The 18,228-nt window shown below is 38.2% G+C and overlaps 3 protein-coding genes across 8 annotated transcripts; 2 read left to right on the top strand and 1 right to left on the bottom strand.

The window, feature by feature from the left end:
- The first annotated feature begins 1,425 nt into the window (after positions 1-1,425).
- Positions 1,426-8,629, top strand: LOC124410557 (putative phospholipase B-like lamina ancestor). 3 transcript variants are annotated; one of them, XM_046889026.1, is made up of 7 exons: positions 1,426-1,566; positions 5,775-6,045; positions 6,209-6,358; positions 6,502-6,748; positions 6,857-7,110; positions 7,358-7,595; positions 7,675-8,629. In XM_046889026.1, exons 2-7 carry the CDS (start codon positions 5,936-5,938, stop codon positions 8,332-8,334), a joined length of 1,659 nt encoding a protein of 552 aa, XP_046744982.1. In that variant the 5' UTR covers positions 1,426-1,566; positions 5,775-5,935; the 3' UTR covers positions 8,335-8,629. The 3 variants fall into 3 exon arrangements, with proteins under 3 accessions (XP_046744982.1, XP_046744981.1, XP_046744983.1); XM_046889025.1 differs by having other exon boundaries at positions 5,775-6,060; XM_046889027.1 differs by lacking the exon at positions 6,209-6,358.
- A 539-nt stretch (positions 8,630-9,168) lies between these two features.
- Positions 9,169-14,521, top strand: LOC124410541 (DNA excision repair protein ERCC-6-like). The gene is made up of 15 exons (XM_046888998.1): positions 9,169-9,276; positions 9,373-9,584; positions 9,662-10,140; positions 10,318-10,392; positions 10,479-10,608; positions 10,700-10,852; positions 10,932-11,059; positions 11,143-11,297; positions 11,386-11,700; positions 11,807-12,004; positions 12,079-12,243; positions 12,352-12,462; positions 12,546-12,749; positions 12,832-13,831; positions 13,901-14,521. The coding sequence occupies exons 1-15, from the start codon at positions 9,184-9,186 to the stop codon at positions 14,074-14,076; spliced, it is 3,594 nt and encodes a 1,197-aa protein (XP_046744954.1). The 5' UTR covers positions 9,169-9,183; the 3' UTR covers positions 14,077-14,521.
- LOC124410560 (NEDD4-binding protein 1-like) lies at positions 11,604-17,741 on the bottom strand. Of its 4 annotated transcripts, XR_006929607.1 has the most exons (8): positions 17,460-17,741; positions 17,174-17,416; positions 16,663-17,081; positions 16,417-16,569; positions 15,521-15,947; positions 15,220-15,429; positions 14,751-15,005; positions 11,604-11,683 (listed from the first exon to the last, which is right to left on the bottom strand). XR_006929607.1 is itself a non-coding variant. In XM_046889034.1 (7 exons), the coding sequence occupies exons 2-7, from the start codon at positions 17,371-17,373 to the stop codon at positions 14,801-14,803; spliced, it is 1,614 nt and encodes a 537-aa protein (XP_046744990.1). In that variant the 5' UTR covers positions 17,374-17,416; positions 17,460-17,740; the 3' UTR covers positions 14,677-14,800. The 4 variants fall into 4 exon arrangements, 3 of the variants coding, with proteins under 3 accessions (XP_046744990.1, XP_046744992.1, XP_046744991.1); XM_046889034.1 differs by lacking the exon at positions 11,604-11,683 and having other exon boundaries at positions 14,677-15,005; positions 17,460-17,740; XM_046889036.1 differs by lacking the exon at positions 11,604-11,683 and having other exon boundaries at positions 14,677-15,005; positions 17,525-17,740.
- Positions 17,742-18,228: the final 487 nt, after the last annotated feature.

The raw sequence follows: 18,228 nt of genomic DNA, 5'->3' as shown, positions 1-18,228 counted from the left end.
TTTAAAAAAAAATTTTTTTTACACAGTACGACAGTCCGTTACTAAATTTAAAAACGCAAAGATAAACGTATGCTACTAAAAATATGTTATACTTATAGATATTCGTACAGCTATATTATTATACATATATACACGATCCAACATGACAGTATTCAATAATCACCAAATATTTAACGGTGACATTGGCTTCAATTCTCCCGCTACATTTGCATCGATAATCGATTAGTACAAACAGGTATATGTGTTATATTTAATTAACAATCGCGCTCAGGTGAATTATTACTATTTGACACGCACGCGCGCTTAATTTGCCGGGATTATCAAGCGAATCGAATCAGATAAAAGCGACGAGACGACGGCTTTCGGTTTTTGCATACACATCTACATAGTGCAACACTTGGATGCTTTCGCAAGCATTATTGTGTAAATGAACTGTATTTCCTTGATTACACGTTTTTTATATGTATTTACATGCAAACATTCATATGTGTACTGAGATAATTCGTGCATACAAGTTACAGGAGATCATGGATGTAGCTTATCCGCGTACAAACATGTCGCACCGACTATACAAATGTCCAGTTACAGTGGAATAATTAAGATCGATTGAGATTAATTAAACGCTACGAATGCATGAGCCGATTATTTACATTTACTAGATTAAAGACACATGTATGTTGTATATATTATACATATCTGGTGTTTGGTGTTCCGCCTTCTTCGAAATCCGGCAACTGATTCAATAATTTACTAATTTGTATATCAAGTTCCGCATTAACGTAACAACAATGATCGTTCAGATACGCAAGTGTGCGTGGGGAGGAAAACAACCTTATCCTAATACCTCACAATCAGAAACATACAATTCGTCCGAAAAGATATACTAAAAAGAATTTCGGGGATTCCCCGAAACGCAAGATTGTACCAATTCACGATTTCGCGACATCGTATAGTCCACGTCAGGTTAATATTTCGTGCATTTGGACTACTTATAATTCCCCTATTGACAATGGAACGACCTCGTAAAAGACGAAAAGAGGCCCGTCAGAAAACATTGACCTCCCTTGCCTCGCATCATTGCCCCCCCTCCCGGCCCCCCACCCCCTTACTTTATCCCAAATAAGAAAAGTCTGCCGTTTTATTTATTCATTTACGTATGTATACGCGTGCCGTCGGACGGTGAACCAGGGAAAAATTTGCGATCACATAGATCTTCGCCAAGTCTCGTTGAGCGTCGCATCGGCGATATGGGATATCAGGGTCGCTGCGGGGCGCCGCGGCCGCGTCGCGACGTTGCCAGCCGAGAAGGTCGAGCGCAGCGACGCCCGGCGTCGGAGGGGTGAGGCAAGGAGGGGGCGGAAGAGGGGCGGAAACCAGAGGGGGGGAAGTCACGAGCGCACGGCTGCCGCAAAACTCAGTTTCGTGCCTCAGTCAGTGTCGGAGAAACTCGTGAACGGTTGGAGGCACATCCCGCGACCGACTTCTTGTGTGAGGAATGTAATCTCTATGTGCCGATTGATTCTCCTTGTTTCTGCGCCTGACCAGCAACACCTTACACTCCCTTAGGTAAGAAGTTTATAAGAATTAATTACTATATATATATATATATAAGAATAATGAAGATTATTTGCGGAAATTTTTGTCACGTCTTTATATATTCTCGATTTACTCAGAGCTATAGTATATCGTGTCAGCATTTTCGCGAGGAACGAGTTAATTGAACGTTATCATACTGTTGTATAGTTAACCTTCCTGCCATCAATTTCACACGTGGCGCTGAGGCATGTACGACTACCTATAATATAAGTATTCGTGAATGATTTATACTGTTCGGACGAGTACCGCTAATTGTAAGGATTAGTAGTACAGTAGTGCCTGATGGACCACGTTGTTCGTACTCATAATAGGCACAGCACAATTTTACATACATTATAATCGTACGCGGAGCTATCGGTTTAACATTTGAAAAAACTCCGCCTGAATACTTGCCTGGCGCTAGACGCGTTCGTCATCCATTCATGTGGAAGTTCAAGCTCTTGAATCGCGGTTGAGTATGAGAATAACGTCCCCCCAGACCAGCTGACAGACAGACGACGGAACGTTTCACCTTGGGATCCTGATGAGGGCCAAAGTCTCGAGCCAAACTGGCGCGTTGCATTGCGCCGGTTGATGCACTCTGACTGATGTAGAGCGAAATAAAGCGAGGAAACTGAACTCCCGGCACGCGCTAACTGCTGCTGCAGAGCTCTAATCACGCGTTTCGTCTAATCGTCATAGTTGTGACTCCGATGTCATTTGATCTTAGACATGGTGTGATATAGCTGATAATTAAGCGTTGCACAGGCAAGCCTTGGGTGTCCACATACTAAATATAGAATCAGGTTTCAATTGCGGCAATGCCATTGAAATTAATCGTCTCGTACACTTTTCTTACAACTGGCATATATATAACATGTATAGGTAGAATACTCCACAAAAGATGATGATATTTTTATCGAGCAGTCGCTCGGGTCAGTGCTCACTTAATTATCTCTCACAGTTGTAATTTTTTTTTTTTTTTGCAAATATTTACTCCCGCGATAGAATGTAAAGAACGCATATATATATCGAGTGGCGAAATTTAACCTTTTGAGTCATAGTGGTAAGCATTATTAACACCTTTTTTGTATGCATTTTTTAGACAACTTTTCGACACATTTCTCTTTGCGCTTTTTTTTTACCGCTTTTTCTGGAAGTGCTAATCAGTTTTTAATACTTGAAAGTAATTATACATTCTTGGAAACAAATTGCTTGAAAAAAATCGTGAAAACTGAAGGAATAATTCATTTTCGAGGTAGTTACTCCTCTACGCGTGTACATGTTTTTGGAGTCGCTGATTGCGAATCTGAAATCGGATTTCAAAATTCGAGATGGTCCAAGATGGCGGACGAAAATTTTAAATTCTCTTGAATAAGGAGAAAATATTTTGTTTAGGGGTTTTCGGGGTCCCTGATTACGAATCTGAAATTAGGTTTTAAAAATTGAGTATGTCGAATCCAATCAGAAACCCCGAAAACCCCTGCATAAGAGTTGTTTGACTGGATTCGATAAAATTTGAAACTTTTGTCCACCATATTGGTTCCGCCGTCTTGAATTTTTGTATTCTGATTTTAGATTTGTAATCGGTGACCTCAAGAGTCACGGAATACTATCTTGTTATAAAATGTGTGACTCAAAGAGTTAATCCCCTGACGCGAGAGGTTTGAGGTGACATGCAGGAAAAGTTTGCCTTTGTAGAAGTTTTTTCCTATTCATTTGCAACGGAGTGAGGGAGCAGCCCGGGAGAAATTAAAAAAAAAAAAAATAACTATTTTAAGAGTCATGTCCTAGTGTGTACTAAACGGTCATGCACACTTAGGGATAACGCATAGGTATGTTTTTGTTGTTTTTTTCCTCGTCGATCGCCGTTCTAAATTTATGCATGTTGGTGCTGCGCGTCGAGACGCGACGGCGTAGAAATAGAATGAAAAAAATACGTATTTACTTATAGTTATACTTAATATATACGTTCGACTCGCGTCTGTTCAAGTGGATGAAATCAGTCAATAAAATCTCCTTGAAAAAGTTTCATTATATTTACGCACGCAGACTTCTTTTTGCGACGTGTACCAGCTAGCTCTCGGCATCAGCTATAATATGCAGTTGGCTGCATTTTGCAAATCATGCTTATTATATATGTAGGCTAAAGTTTTTTCTCTCGTAATCATTCGACAAATTTTTGTATGCCTATACCTGTATATACGGGTCTATAACGGACACGTCGTTTTTACTTTTTGCAACATGTACAGTATTTATTACCAACGTTGCGAATCGGATGGTATATGAAACATACGCGTATTAAATGTAATGTATTGTACCCGTTTTCCTTACAAACAGAATATATATTTATCAGCACCGCGCCGTTAGTGGAAACTTATCCTTAGTTAAGGAATTAATATAGATGTAGTCATTCTACATCGGTTATCAATCGACTCACTAATTATACCACATGTTTGTTTCATTATACTGAATTTGTGTATAATGGGAGCTAAACAGTCGGTCAATTCTATTCCAAGTATACACGTTCGTGATTTTTTTTTTTAGATACATTGTTGTATCGGGGTTATTGAAAAATATTTTCGACTGAGAGTATGTATAGGCACAAAATTTGTTATGTACGTTTTATTCGAGATTAATAATGTGTATAAGTTATAATAAGAATGAGCAAGAGTCTATAACCGTTAATTCGATCACGTGAAGTTTTTAGTCATCATGCGCATGTTTCAGGTATCTTATTATCAGCGTTGAATCACGTTCTTATTTATACAGAAATTCGTGTTACATCACAATCAAGTGCGTAATTAACGGATCGTCGGTAATGATTAGAATTAATTTAAGTGGATGGAAATGAACGTCTAAAATTATTATTGTTTTTGATATCGAATTGGAGTACTAAGATCTCGAGTGTATTTATGGAAAACGGAAATATATATATATGTGTGTGTGTGAAAAAGGTTTTCATACGAAATTAAGAGGGGTTCAAGGGTGGAAGATGATGCTAAATGGGTTGACTTGTGGATTTTGTTACTTGCGAAATTTCGCGCCTAATGTCTGACTTCACACACGGAACATGTATTTTGGATATGAACAGCTCATGTAGCGAGATGGAATTATTTTTTGTTGATGAATTTCTCGAACTTGTTTACAAGTGTAAACACTTTTCCGCGATTCGTTGAATGTATAAATATGTTTATCACCGCACACCGTAAAAATAATTAGGAAAGGAACTATAATTTTCAATGTACACATACGTAATACCTGCTTAGTATAAAATATAATCATGATATGCCGATAAAATGTATGTTATAGCCAATTGCTTTATCATACTGAAGTCAGTAACGTTATCGTAACAATTCATGCTGTGAGGAAAACCGTTATTTCGTCATTTTGGAATTGTCTAGATTCAGTAAACCGTAATAAAACAAAACACATTCGTATTTAAAAATCTTTGTAAAATTAAGAAAATAGGGATCTTTTCCCCCAATTTTTCGTAAGGTTATACTAACTTCAACCTTGTATTGCTTTACATAATACGATTTTTTTCGAGAATTATTATGTACGGCTTACAGCCGTTTGTACACTCATTATCGTCTCTGTTGCGGTTAAAATACAATAAAGAAAATCTAGAAACGTGGAAGTGGAGAGGAAAAAAAAGAAAGAGACAGAAAAACACTAATAAGAAATATTATATATATCGCGGTTACACGTGGTCTGAACGCTCCAGGAAGGTTTTACAAGTTGCAAATTCGATTAAAGCTGTTCAGTCGTATTTGAGGTCAATTAGTACTACATATTTAAATACTTATTTTTAACCCCCCCGTGCGGCATTATACGCATGCGGTAGTTATGATTCGCAATCGCTTCCTGCTCCGTAATACTTGAAAAAATTAGTATAGGGTATTACATAAGCTGATTTATCACTGCCAATCGGGTATAACGATAATCGTGTAGACGAGATGCTACATACGTAATGTATGTACATACACGTTACACTCCAATGGATGATATGTACTACACATACCGAATCTACCTACATGTATAACAGCATAATCAAAATTCAGTATATTTTAATGCGAAAAATGCTAGATAATTTTACAACGAAAATATGGCACATCCGAAATTACGATCCGATAAGATTTCAAAACTATTTGGCCAAGCGAATAAAGATTGGTTTTGCAAATTTCTTTGATTCACAGAGAGTATAATCAGCCGCAAGGAGAACTACAGGGGCAACTTCTCAAAGGAAGAGGCCACGGCTGGGCGTCAAAGCTTGTAATCGATGGGTTGAGAACGCAGTGCTGTGTTTTTTTTTTTACTTTCCCTTTGGACCAAGGTGTGTTGCTTATACTAATGAGCCATGCTGAAGGTGGTCGGAGCCTCGTGGCTGCAAACTCGCATTTCCACGTGCATACTCGCCGCCGTTGCCCTTCTGGGCATAGGGGCCATCATCCTTGGCGAGTTTGGGCGGTACGTATATACAAGGCCTCCTTGTTTCTGTTAAACTCTGTCGTTTGAATATTCAAAACCATGTTTTGTCATGCGATTCCTAAGCTGTAAACAGACTTGTTTTCTACAACACATGTCATTATGTAGATCCATTGATAATTGGACATTTTAATTATCGTTCTAGTGTTGAGAACGATGGCACGTATGCAGCAACTGTTACCTGGAAACAGAATGGAGCATACAGAATAGATTTTTGGGGACAAGGAAATGATCTGAAAGCTATTCCAACTGGTGCTGCTCGTGCCTATTACAAAACCGGAATACATCATACAGGGTAAATATCATACAATATCACAATTATTCACAGACAACTGCTGTTTGATCATTTTTGTCTGCACTCGTGGAATATTCTTTAGAAAATAATATGATTTTGAAAGTAATTTGAAAACTATCACATTGTACCGTGTTTCATTGTAGCTGGTCAATCATCGAGATAAAATCTTCTGAAGATTATCCAGACACAGTTCAGGCATACTCCACCGGTCTTTTGGAAGGTAGCTTGACTTGGCAGTTAATTCATCACCATTGGCATAACACAATAGAAGCGCCATGCTCCACACGGGAATCGACGTGTGAAAAAATTCGTCATCATCTTAAAGAAAATCGGGAATACCATAGAAAGCGCGCTGAAGTATTGGCAGCCAAGGATCCGTACTGGCACATGGTGTGTTTTCAAAAGATTAGCCTCTTATTGAAAATGCTTCAGTGAGAAAACATACTAAAGCTGAAAATGATATCTTTTTTTTTTTACATAAATTTCATGAAATTGTAGGTAAGTTTGTTCTACACCCAACTTGCTGGGATGGAAGCTGGCTGGAAGTTTGCCGTTCATCGCAGTAGAAAGTCCGTGGAAATTCAATCTGAAGATTTTCTGTGGCTCGCCATGGCATCTGATTTGCCTTTTCTTGAAGACACCGACAATAAATTAAGAGTCAACGCAGATCTCGCAGGAATGGCTTTCCTCAAGTTGTTTAACAAAACCAGTGGAGAACCTCAGATCACATTGGCACATAACACTGCAGCACCGTGAGTATCTTGAATGTTTTAAATCAGAGTTGTCGCATTACTCGAAAATCTATCAAAAGTATTATTCTTATGACTTCTGTAGTTACCATGACAAAATTGCGTATATAACTGGAATATTTTTGCTTTCATGCAGCATGGAATAATATAAGTATGTAGAATGTGTGGCAGATAGTTAATTTAAAATCATTGGCTGAACAATAGTAATTTATCATTTAGATCCCAAGATAAAACAATCTTGTATTTACAGATATGGCAAAATGTTACGGCTTCTCAAAAGATACGATCTAGGATACCATCTTTCCCCATCCGAAAATTCTCAGGTGGTACCTGGTCGTTCGATCGTCATGACGTCATATCCTGGAGCATTGTCATCGCAGGATGAATATTACATTATTGAGAATGAAGGTCGAGAACTCTTAGTAGCGGGAACACCTCTGGCGATCGGCGATCATGGTATTTGGAGTCAACCGATTTTGAAAAACCAAGTGCGTGAAATCAAAATTTCCAGTATCAATATTTGTACAAATTACTGACAAAAATAAACTAAAATGTAATTTCTTACAGTTAACACTTGCAGTGCGGGTGATGTCAACAAATCGCCTTGCTACCGACGGTCTTACTTGGTCCAGACATTTGGCGCTTTACAATGGTGGAACAGCGAGCCGTCAATGGTTAGCTGTTGATCCGCGACTAAACTCAGTTTGGCTGGTTGAACAGTTTCCAAGCATAACACATGCTGTTGATTATTCGAAGGACTTTGTTAATATTGGCTTTGTGTCCTGCACTGGGGCGCCGATGTTTAAGGAAATTCGCAAAGTCGCTGAGGTCTCACGTGAAACTGCCGTCATGAGGAGTAATGAGATTACAAAGCGACAGGCGAATATCACAACACCGAGCGGAATCGCCGATTTGATGCGAGGAATCGTTCCAGACACCCAGGCTGCTTCGAACAACTTTAGCATAACATCGGGTACTGATTTAGTAGAAATTCTCGCTTTCAGAGGTGATCTTTATGCCCAACCATTTCCTGTTGGTGTTATCGACGCTAAAATTGTTACGGCTGGCATAGATGGAATTGAGGAATTCCAGATATATTCAGGACCAAGTTTTTTCAACAAAATTCCGGCGTTTAATTGGACTAGAACCTTTCCAAACGAGCCTCACTGTGGCCATCCAGAAGCCTTCAACTTTGGTATGACAACTCCAAAGTGGGTTTGGGTGTGATTGTATTCTTGCTACCTTAATCAGTTACAATCCATTGTCCCTAAATTAAATCCTTATGTATGTATCTTAATTCAATATTTCAGAAATTTTGTTCATCTTTATTTGTATCACAGTAAGCTCCTGCTGATATTGGTAACAAATCATAGAGAAAAATTAATTGTAAGTAGAAAAATGATGAACCAATTTTTTTTGCTGAGCATTTTGTTTAGTACCGAATTTAGATTGGCTCAAAAGCGACTCACCTAGGTGACTTGGAAATTTTATGAAATAAAAAATAAAAAATTTACTTCTGTAATTGTTGATATTTATTTAATAGCGTTTGCATTTTGGTACATTGAGTACTGTTATATGTCCCCTCCTTTACAATCCTTTTGTGATGCTTGTCAAGATAGGAAAAATTTCTCTTAGTGTGCACTGTGTATCACCTGCATGCGCCACAGTGTTAATAGTTATATTACATACAAGGGGCGTTTTAGGTCCTCATACGCTGGAAAACAAAAATTCATCTGACCAACTAACGAAATAAATTTGCTCGAAATGTGTAATACACGTACGCTGGGATTTCCCGGAAAAAATCCCCGTATTTACACTATATAGCTATTGGTATAAAGATAGTTATCCATAATTCCGGTTTTGTCCAGGGTCCTGCAAGAGAAAGCTAGACGGTGATGGAGTCTGGCGTAATACTCCGTGATGTTAATATTCTAGAGGTTATGTCCAACACTGTCAATTGACAAGTAAATCATCACGTGCGATCAAATGGGGCGGTCAAATAATTCGGTAAAACAATGAGATACATTGAATTACTTAATGTAGTAGTAAATATTAGCGTGACGCAACAATAAGAGAATGGAGAGTAGCGAGATAAATCCGAATATTCAAGACAAGTCAGCCAGCAACGATAGGAATGGCGATCTTCAAGACGACTCTATACTTCGCAGGGTGAATTTGATTGATTGTCGCAAGAATATCTCAGTCGATATATCCCTGGCATTGATGAAATTTATTATACTCATTTGCCCATAATTTTACCCTCAGATAATCACAGTTCGGTCGGAAACTAGCGTGGTGGCTGAGATCTCAGACCGAATTGAAGCGTCACTCTCTACTTCAAATGATACACTTGTCGACACGAGGAAAGACACTTTGATATCGGACAAAGCTAAACTAGCTAATCAGGTTCGATTGGGAGAAATTACCCCTTTTCAAGCTGCGTCTGTCAGGGCTACACAAAAACCAAAAAATGGAGGGTAAACAAAGTTTAAAATCTACTCTGTACTCACTAAGCGTGCAGGATGTAACTGCTTTAACTGTCTCATTTTCTCAGTACATTCAACAAAACAACCCAGCTTTTGGATTTGGAACAGTATATATTTCAACAAGCTGAGCTTGCCAGGCGCAAGGCAGCGGAGCCATGCTCAAAAAAGCGAAGTTTAACTAGCAAAGAGAAAGATAAAAATTTGTGCAAGAAGCAAAAACTTTCTAACAATCCTAAGACCAAGTATGTTCAAAAAAGAACAAAACTCAAAGAACCTGAAATTATGAAAAGAGGAGATTTAGAGAGCCAGATAACTATTCAACAGTCCAATCTGGCCAGTGCTGTAGCAGAAGCCACGAATAGCATATTGCCACGAAATACGAGAAGATTTATGGTCAATGTGGAGTGCAACAACGAGCCTTTGGCAAACAAAGCTGGTCCATCCACTGAAATTGACAATATAGAATCTGCAAACTTTTCTGATACTTGTAAAGAGGGTTCCGAGTCTGGAAGCGAATACTTACCGAGTGATGAGCAGCCAGACTCTGGTACTAAAAGATTGAATATATATGCATGTAGAAGATTATTTCAGGAGAGTGTTTTATTCATTCCACCTCTTGTCAAAAGCTTGGTTTTAATTAGAAATTGAATTTGAGGTCAGCTATTCTACTTTATTTTATTCCTTTGCCAGTCTGATTAGCCTATACCAAGAATTTCTTCAACAGGTGACGATTCTAAAAGACGTTCAGCCAAAAAGAATGTTCGCAGTGTAAAAACAAAAACTGGTTATAACAAATTATGTAAGTATTACTTCAACTCTTTTTCACGAGTTTTACCAAACTCAAAGTGATGTTAAGACAGATTTTCAGTCATTTGACAATTTCAGTTTTGGATGACGGCGATGAATGGACTTACCGTCAAAGAGTCGAGAGCAGTGGATTCCCGAAAGAAAAAGAGTATCATAAAGTCGATAACTTGTTTAAAGTTCCCATGTCTATTTGGAAAAGATTATACAAGTAGGTACCTATACTATACCAAATAACTGAAAAATTTTCACCTTCATGAACTAGTAATGCAGTTTAAATAATCGATGCGATTTATTTCAAGGTATCAAAAGGTTTCTGTACAATGGTTATGGGAATTACATGGGCGAAACTTGGGTGGCTTGCTAGGTGATGAGATGGGCTTAGGAAAAACAGTACAGCTTATCGCTTTTCTAGCTGGCCTGGATTGTAGCGAGTTATTGTTAGATGGTGGAAGGTAAGTTTCCTTGTTGCATGAAGCGGCATAACCATACAGCCATGTTTGTTATTTCATCAATTTTCATTACAAAATACAGATTTCGAGGACTGGGACCCTCACTCATAGTTTGTCCAGCTACGCTCTTGGAACAGTGGGTTAAACACTTCCACGAGTGGTGGCCAACGTTGAGAGTTGCGACCTTACATCACATGGGAACTCACAAAGGTAGCATAATGTTGTAGTTTAGAATACTCGATAGAGCTTATTGAGCTGCAGTTCTGCACTTAGAGTATACAATCATGTTACAGGTGATCCCGAGCATTTGGTGCGCAGCCTGAAATGTGGAGGTATACTGGTAACGTCCTATACCGGTGTTCTGAACCACAAAGAGTTGTTACTCAACATGGAATGGCATTATGTAATCCTTGACGAAGGTCACAAAATACGAAATCCAGAGGCTAAGGTCAGTTTCAATACCATTTATGAATTTCCTTTTCTATTTCTGTGTTCGTTACCTCTTGTACCAACAGTAATTTGTTAAAATTTCGCAGGTGACAAAACTTGTTAAAGAGTTTTCCACTCCTCATCGTTTGATCCTAACTGGGAGTCCGATGCAAAACTCATTGAGGGAATTATGGTCACTTTTCGATTTCATATTGCCAGGTAAACTGGGTACATTACCTGCCTTCATGGAGCATTTTGCAGCTCCAATTACCCGAGGTGGTTACACAAATGCTTCTTCCCTTCAGGAAGCTACGGCACTAAACGTGGCTACAATGCTGAATGATGCTATCACTCCATATATGCTAAGAAGAACAAAAAGTGACGTTCAGCATCATGTCAGCTTGCCTGAAAAAAACGAACAGGTTTGGCATGTCGAAATACTTAGCGCAACATTAGTTCAGAAATACTTTACTTCAGCGAATAATTTTTAGCAAGATTGCAGAGCTATTATAACTCAGATTTGCTTAGGTCTTATTCTGTAGTTTGACGGACGAGCAACGAGCGTTATACAATGGTTACTTAAGATCGGAAGACGTTTCATACATCTTGCACGAGCGTAGCAATTCCGCAGATAGCGGTAGATACAGGGCGCGACTACTTATTGCCTTGACAGCACTCAGAAAAATATGCAATCATCCTGATCTCTATCTGTACGATAATCAAATGGTGAGTATCTCACACAGACTGATAATGAAGTGGTGCATCGTTATGGAGCTAATATTGTTTAATGAAAAAAAAAGGATTTAAATGAATACCATTCAAATGAAGATGAAGAAGTGATCGACGCCGATGTAGAAAATTTTGGGTACTGGAAGCGTGCTGGAAAAATGGCTGTTGTGCGATCTTTACTTAAGATATGGAAGAAACAAGGGCACCGAGTATTACTTTTTACACAGAGTAGGCAGGTGAGTTCTTTTTTAAGTAGAAAATGTCTTGCGTTTATGTGATAGAGGCTACAAATATGAACAGTGGCTTGTAATGAAATAATGTGCTTCTGTTCAATATTATTGTAGATGCTTGCTGTCATAGAAACTCTAGTTCAGCGTGAGAATTATTCGTATTTACGAATGGATGGTACCACGCCAATGTCTCAGAGGCAACAAGACGTCTGCAAATTCAATAAAGTCAGTACGTTACAAATGTTCTTTAACTTCTTATTCTGGTGTAAAAGTACAGGTGGAAATCATTGTACGCGTATATTTTTTAGGACCCTTCCTACTTCGTATTTATTCTAACCACACGAGTCGGAGGTTTGGGAATAAATTTAACAGGAGCAAATCGCGTTGTTATTTACGATCCTGATTGGAATCCCGCAACTGATGCACAGGCCAGGGAACGTGCCTGGAGAATAGGTCAGGTGAAGAATGTTACCATTTACAGACTAATTACCGCTGGCACCATAGAGGAAAAGGTAAGTCCGTGCCATTGATATATTTTCTTAATTCAAATCAAGCACCTGTCGAGTTACAAAATTATAAGATCGAAATTTCCAGATTTATCACCGCCAGATATTCAAGCAACTGCTTTCCAACAAAGTGTTGGAAGATCCCCGCCAGCGCAGATTGTTCCGGACGTCAGATCTCACAGAGTTATTCTCCTTGAATGAACCAATCGGGAATGATCAAACTGAATCGGAAAAATTATTTCACCATTCCAAATTATCACTAGGCGGTCCAAGCTTCTCTTCAGATAAAGTGGAAGCAATGCGAAAGTTGGCTGCTAAGCTGAGTAAGAGTATTTGTGAAAAGACCAAGAGTACGGGCAGTGGAGTAAATAATAAAACAACTGAAACCTGTTCTAGTAGTATCAATACAGAAACAAGTACTAACAGAGGAAACGTGAAAACGAAAAGCAGTGTAAAAAATTCCAACTGCTACAACATTAGTAGTACCGATGCCAAAAGTATAAAACCCATGGAAGACAATCACGATTTATCTTCGGTGAACGATACAAATGGAGAAAAAGAACTGGGCCATGCTATTGATGCAATAAAATTAGAACCAATTGATTCTGATGAAATCCATCAACCAATAATACTGGATGACAAAATTAATATCGAAATTGAAAACAGCATTGACTTATTAGATAAAACAGTGCCTGATATAAATGAAAATGGCTCACGCATACAATCATCAACCGCAGAACTTTCTGTGAACAATATCGAAAATGACTGTAACATTCAATCACCTTCAGAACTCAGCGTCAGTACTAAATCTGAAGTGAAGTTGCAGGTCTGTGGAGAATCTGAAATCGTCAGTCGCAAGAAAAATGAGGTTGAGCTTATTGGTGATAATAACAAAGGGAATAAACCTGCACATGAATCAAGGCGAAAGAAAAAACGTTCGCAGAATAGAAAGAATCGCAGAATCTCATCGCTATTTGAGGGAGAACGCGTCTCTTGTCTTATTGGAAGACGCTTTGGACATTCAAAAATTGAAGAGTCTACACCTTCAGATGATAATTACGTCTTACAAAAATTATTTGCAAAATCGAGTAGGTATTGTGTTGCATAAATTTCCTCCTTTTCGTTTAAGCATATGATTGCACTTTCATTTTTTTCAGAGGTAAGCACTGCGTTTCAACATGACAGCATTTTATCAGGAGTACGCAATGACAATGCAAATGTCATGCAACGCCAGGCCCACAAAGCTGCTCAGGAAAGCATGGAGTTATTGCGACAGTCACGAAAATGGTGTTGGAGGCCGACATGGGACAAAGCCCCCTGCCGTGATGACTGAAAAACGCACTCGAATGTAACTTTGCATCAGTGGTGTACACATGTACGCAATGTAAAATTTCCGTTCTCACCATCTGACACAGCAGGCTACTATGATGAAACCTTTAAAGGCACTTGGCAGGTCCAAGTTGGAGATCGATTGAATTTTCGTTTAAATATTCTTGTACGTTTTGATTTTTCCTTGGAATACTTACTTCTTACATCAATGGATGGTGGAAATAATTTCACTTCATATGGTATATGCATTGTACTGAATATCAAACAAGTTTACCGAAAAATATTTCTACATTGGTTAGAAATCTCTTTTGTAAGTAAACAATATCAAACTAATAAGTTACTGAACATGAAATACTCTGTAAATGTGTACAATAGAAAATTATACATGTGGATTTACTTTACAGCATCTGAGTGCGTATTCATATAAGAGTAAGAGCAACTTGGATAATGAATCAAATCATTGTAATTTTTTTTCAATCAGGCACTGAAATGACATCCAAAGAAAATAAAAATTACTTGTATGTTTCTATTGACGTATGCAATGTATGTAAATCGTACTACGTCCAGTGCTAGCACAGTCTTACCGAATTTCAGCCACCATATATTTGTTAATTAATCTTGTAATATAAAAAGTTAGATGAGCTGTTCAGTTCACGGATTAACAGCGTTGTGTTTTATCATATTAATACGATATCGTGCTCCTATGGTATTAAAAACCACAGTCGTTGCTAGTGCCTCAAGAATTCTTCGAGTTTTGGACCACTTCTTCCCAGCGGATCTTCAGGAAACATGACGCATTTCCCAACAAACGTGGGCACTAACAGACGGTTTTCAATTGTATTTTTCCACTCAGGTTTCTCTGCGTACAAGTCTCGGTATTGGTCCAGTGATACCACTATCCCATCACACATTGTAGCGTATTCCAAAATATATCTTTTGATAGAAATATCAGATATTTATTTGTAAAGTGTGAGTAAATATTAGATTCAAAAAATGCTGCCACACTTTCTCTACCTCAACATCAACTTTGATGCAGTCAAGAATAGCAATATTTTCTTTTTCTTCTATTTTTAAAATTGCCATTGGAAGCAAAAATTTTAGAGTAATGAAACCGCATTTCAGAAAAGATTATTGAAGAAAAGCATACCTGTCATCATGTGAACTGATTCTTTTTCCTCCTATGTGTCGACTGGGTGTGAAGACCACAATGCCTTCGGAATAAAGCTGCTCAAGGAGCTGGTGCTTCATGGATCGTTTATGTTGGGGGATAAAGGCTTTGACAGTATGGCCTCTTAATTTAAAGTAATCTATTACCAACTTGAGCCCGGTTTCCGAGAAGTATTTGTGATTTGTGTATCTGCAATCAAAGCCATAGTTTTTACAGCCTTATGCACTGCCTGTCATTTATAGCAAGTGCTGGTGGTGATAATTCAACTATGCAAACCTACGCCATTGCAATGTTGCAACCATCGATGACAATATCCCGCAAGCTCCCGGGTCGTTTGACAACGATTTCCTTGGTATAACATCTTCCAACTGCATTTATTTCAGGCTGATTCAATCCAATGTTTGGTTCCTTCGGAGGTAGATTTGTGGAGGATTGGTACTCTGTGAACCTGGCCCAGTTCGGGTTTTGACGTTGTTTTGTCTTCTCGCGTTTTCTTTCTTTATTTTTATTATGTTTTTCATTCAAATTACGAAAACTGGACGGATCGCCCTGTGTATCAATACAGTAGCCTGATCTTTCTTCTAGGTTTGAAGGTTCCTCTGTAACACATAGTGAAGCAAGTTGTTCTGCAGCTGTATGACATCCTTCCGTTTGTGTCCAGACTATTAAAATATCATCTGGCGAAGCTGCTGATTGACTTGAAGATTCTGTAATTAGTTTTTGTTTAAAGGAACGTTCTTAAGGCTTACAAAAATTATTTTTGGTATTAACAATTTATTCAGAGAATGTTATATGACTTTGAAAATTACTATGGGTCATAATGATCCGACATTTTGTGGGTATGTTTTTGATAATGTTCAGCAAAATTTGAAGACTAAATATGAAGATATTCACAGTGCTAGGTAGTTGGTTTCTACAGAGTAGTTAAACAGAAACAGCAAATACTTTACAACATAACATTTATCAACGGTAAAGATAATGAAATACACTTCCAATTTTTCTGGACTTGGAAGAGGGTGTGTATAACGATTTGAGGTCGATTAACGGCCAATAAAAGTCATATAATTTTAATGGAATTTATAGTCATACTAAAATCCTCACTTCTGTTTCTCTAGAAGGTTGAGATACTATAAAAAAACAGGATTATTTTGTATAATATTCAAGACTTGTTATCACCTGTGCGAAGAGGACTGGTTTTAGTCTTTTTTGTGCTTTCCTTAATATCACCCTGGGAATTTGTTGGAGGAACATTCTTAGATATCGAAAGACTTTCAGAATTGTTGACAGTTGCAATTTTTGCTTGTGGTTTAGTGGTGTCATCATTAGGAACTGAAAACATTTCAAAATCAATGAAATGATTAGTTTTTACTCAACACTCCAAGATTCACCCAACTCTCTGTAGCCAATGTATTTTCAACATACTTATATTCTCATCTTCAGAGTCAATTGATATAGATAGCATTTTTGGCATTAGATTTCCCTTATCTTGACAGTCTGCTTTTCTAACTGTAGTCTTAGCCCCAAATTTGGCGTTGCGAGCTGCGGCTCGCTTATTCCTTTTCCTTGTCATTCGTTTTTCAACTGATGCAACCTCCGACACTTCTGTATTTATCATGGACGAATCTTTGTCTTGAATGATTCTATGATTCTTATTTTTGACGTGGGTCGTTTCTTCCGATACACCTTCATTGTCACTTAAAATAATGATGCTGTCATCTGGACAAGTCAATTGCTTACTACTACTTTGTGGGCAAGCTGAACTCTTTGATGCTGTAACATCCATGTATTCTTCTATTACAATGACGCTTTCGTCTAGACTTACGGCCGAAATGGTTTTGTCTCTGAAAGATAATTACATGATTGTCAATGGTGAATGTGTAAGCAGTTCCTATTTTATAAAGACGTGATTGAATTATCATAAAATTGTATATACATGCTTTTTCCCAAATGCTTTAATGGACTCTCATAGTAAGTTTTGTTATTTAGCTTTCGCCTTTTGGCACTTGGCTTTAAAGCAAGACTGGAGTCTCCTTGTCTCTTTTGAATTGGTACCTTCCGTGGTGAGACATCCAGTTTGATTACTAAAGTCGAATCTTCGACATTAGTACTTTGCTTGTTCGGCATATTGTCCATTAGCTGCCCCAGTTGTTTCAATAAGACTTTCTAACAACCATTACTGAAATTCAAATAAAATAGATCGTTTTTAACTCTTTCTTCACCTGATATTGAAGTAATGCTTTTACTTATAATAATCATACAAAGAATACAAAAAAGAACAACAAACTTTGGTACATTTTACAATTCAACGGTCAAGCAAGATATCATTTGGTACGACTTGTAGAGACGGATTACTCGTAGTTTGATTTTCTCATCAGTTTTGAAAGTCATTTTAGAAACCCAGTAATCAAAAACACGTATCAGGCACGTGTTATGCCTTAAATTAATACTATGAATCTGACAGTTTTGGTTAACTGAACCTGGACCCACCTGACCTGAGCAGACCTCATCCGATGGATCAACCCAGATCAGCCACAGGGATCAACGTTGGCAACATTTCCCTCCTAACTACTGGTAACAGTGGTCTGTCTTTGGGTGCGTTCCGATATTAGCTTCCAGTGCTGTCAACTATCTTTTACCTCTTTTGCGCTACCGACTTCTTGATTAGCTCTGCCTCTATCCCAGAGAGTTTAGCTAATTTCGGAACGCACCCTTAATACTCATGGTATTACTAGATTTTTAGTACTATGGGTGCATTCCGAAACTAGCTAGCAGCACTGAAAACTCCCTAGGACAGAGACAAAGCTAGGCACAAACTCCGTAGCGCAAAAGAGATAAAGAGTTTGCTGATAACACCGGCAGTTAATTTCGGAACGCATCCTATGTATTATCGATAGATGTAGCTCTTCCATCTTTTGCGTGACTATTCAACGTCTGGGCATATACGATTCACTCCCATGCTTCACAACAGTTCACAATTCTGTGCTGTAG

This window comes from Diprion similis, chromosome 9, assembly GCF_021155765.1.
Source record: "Diprion similis isolate iyDipSimi1 chromosome 9, iyDipSimi1.1, whole genome shotgun sequence".
Classification (NCBI taxonomy): Eukaryota; Metazoa; Arthropoda; class Insecta; order Hymenoptera; family Diprionidae; genus Diprion; species Diprion similis.
The sequence above is the reverse complement of the archived record's forward strand: the minus strand, read 5'-3'. Positions and strand labels throughout refer to the sequence as shown.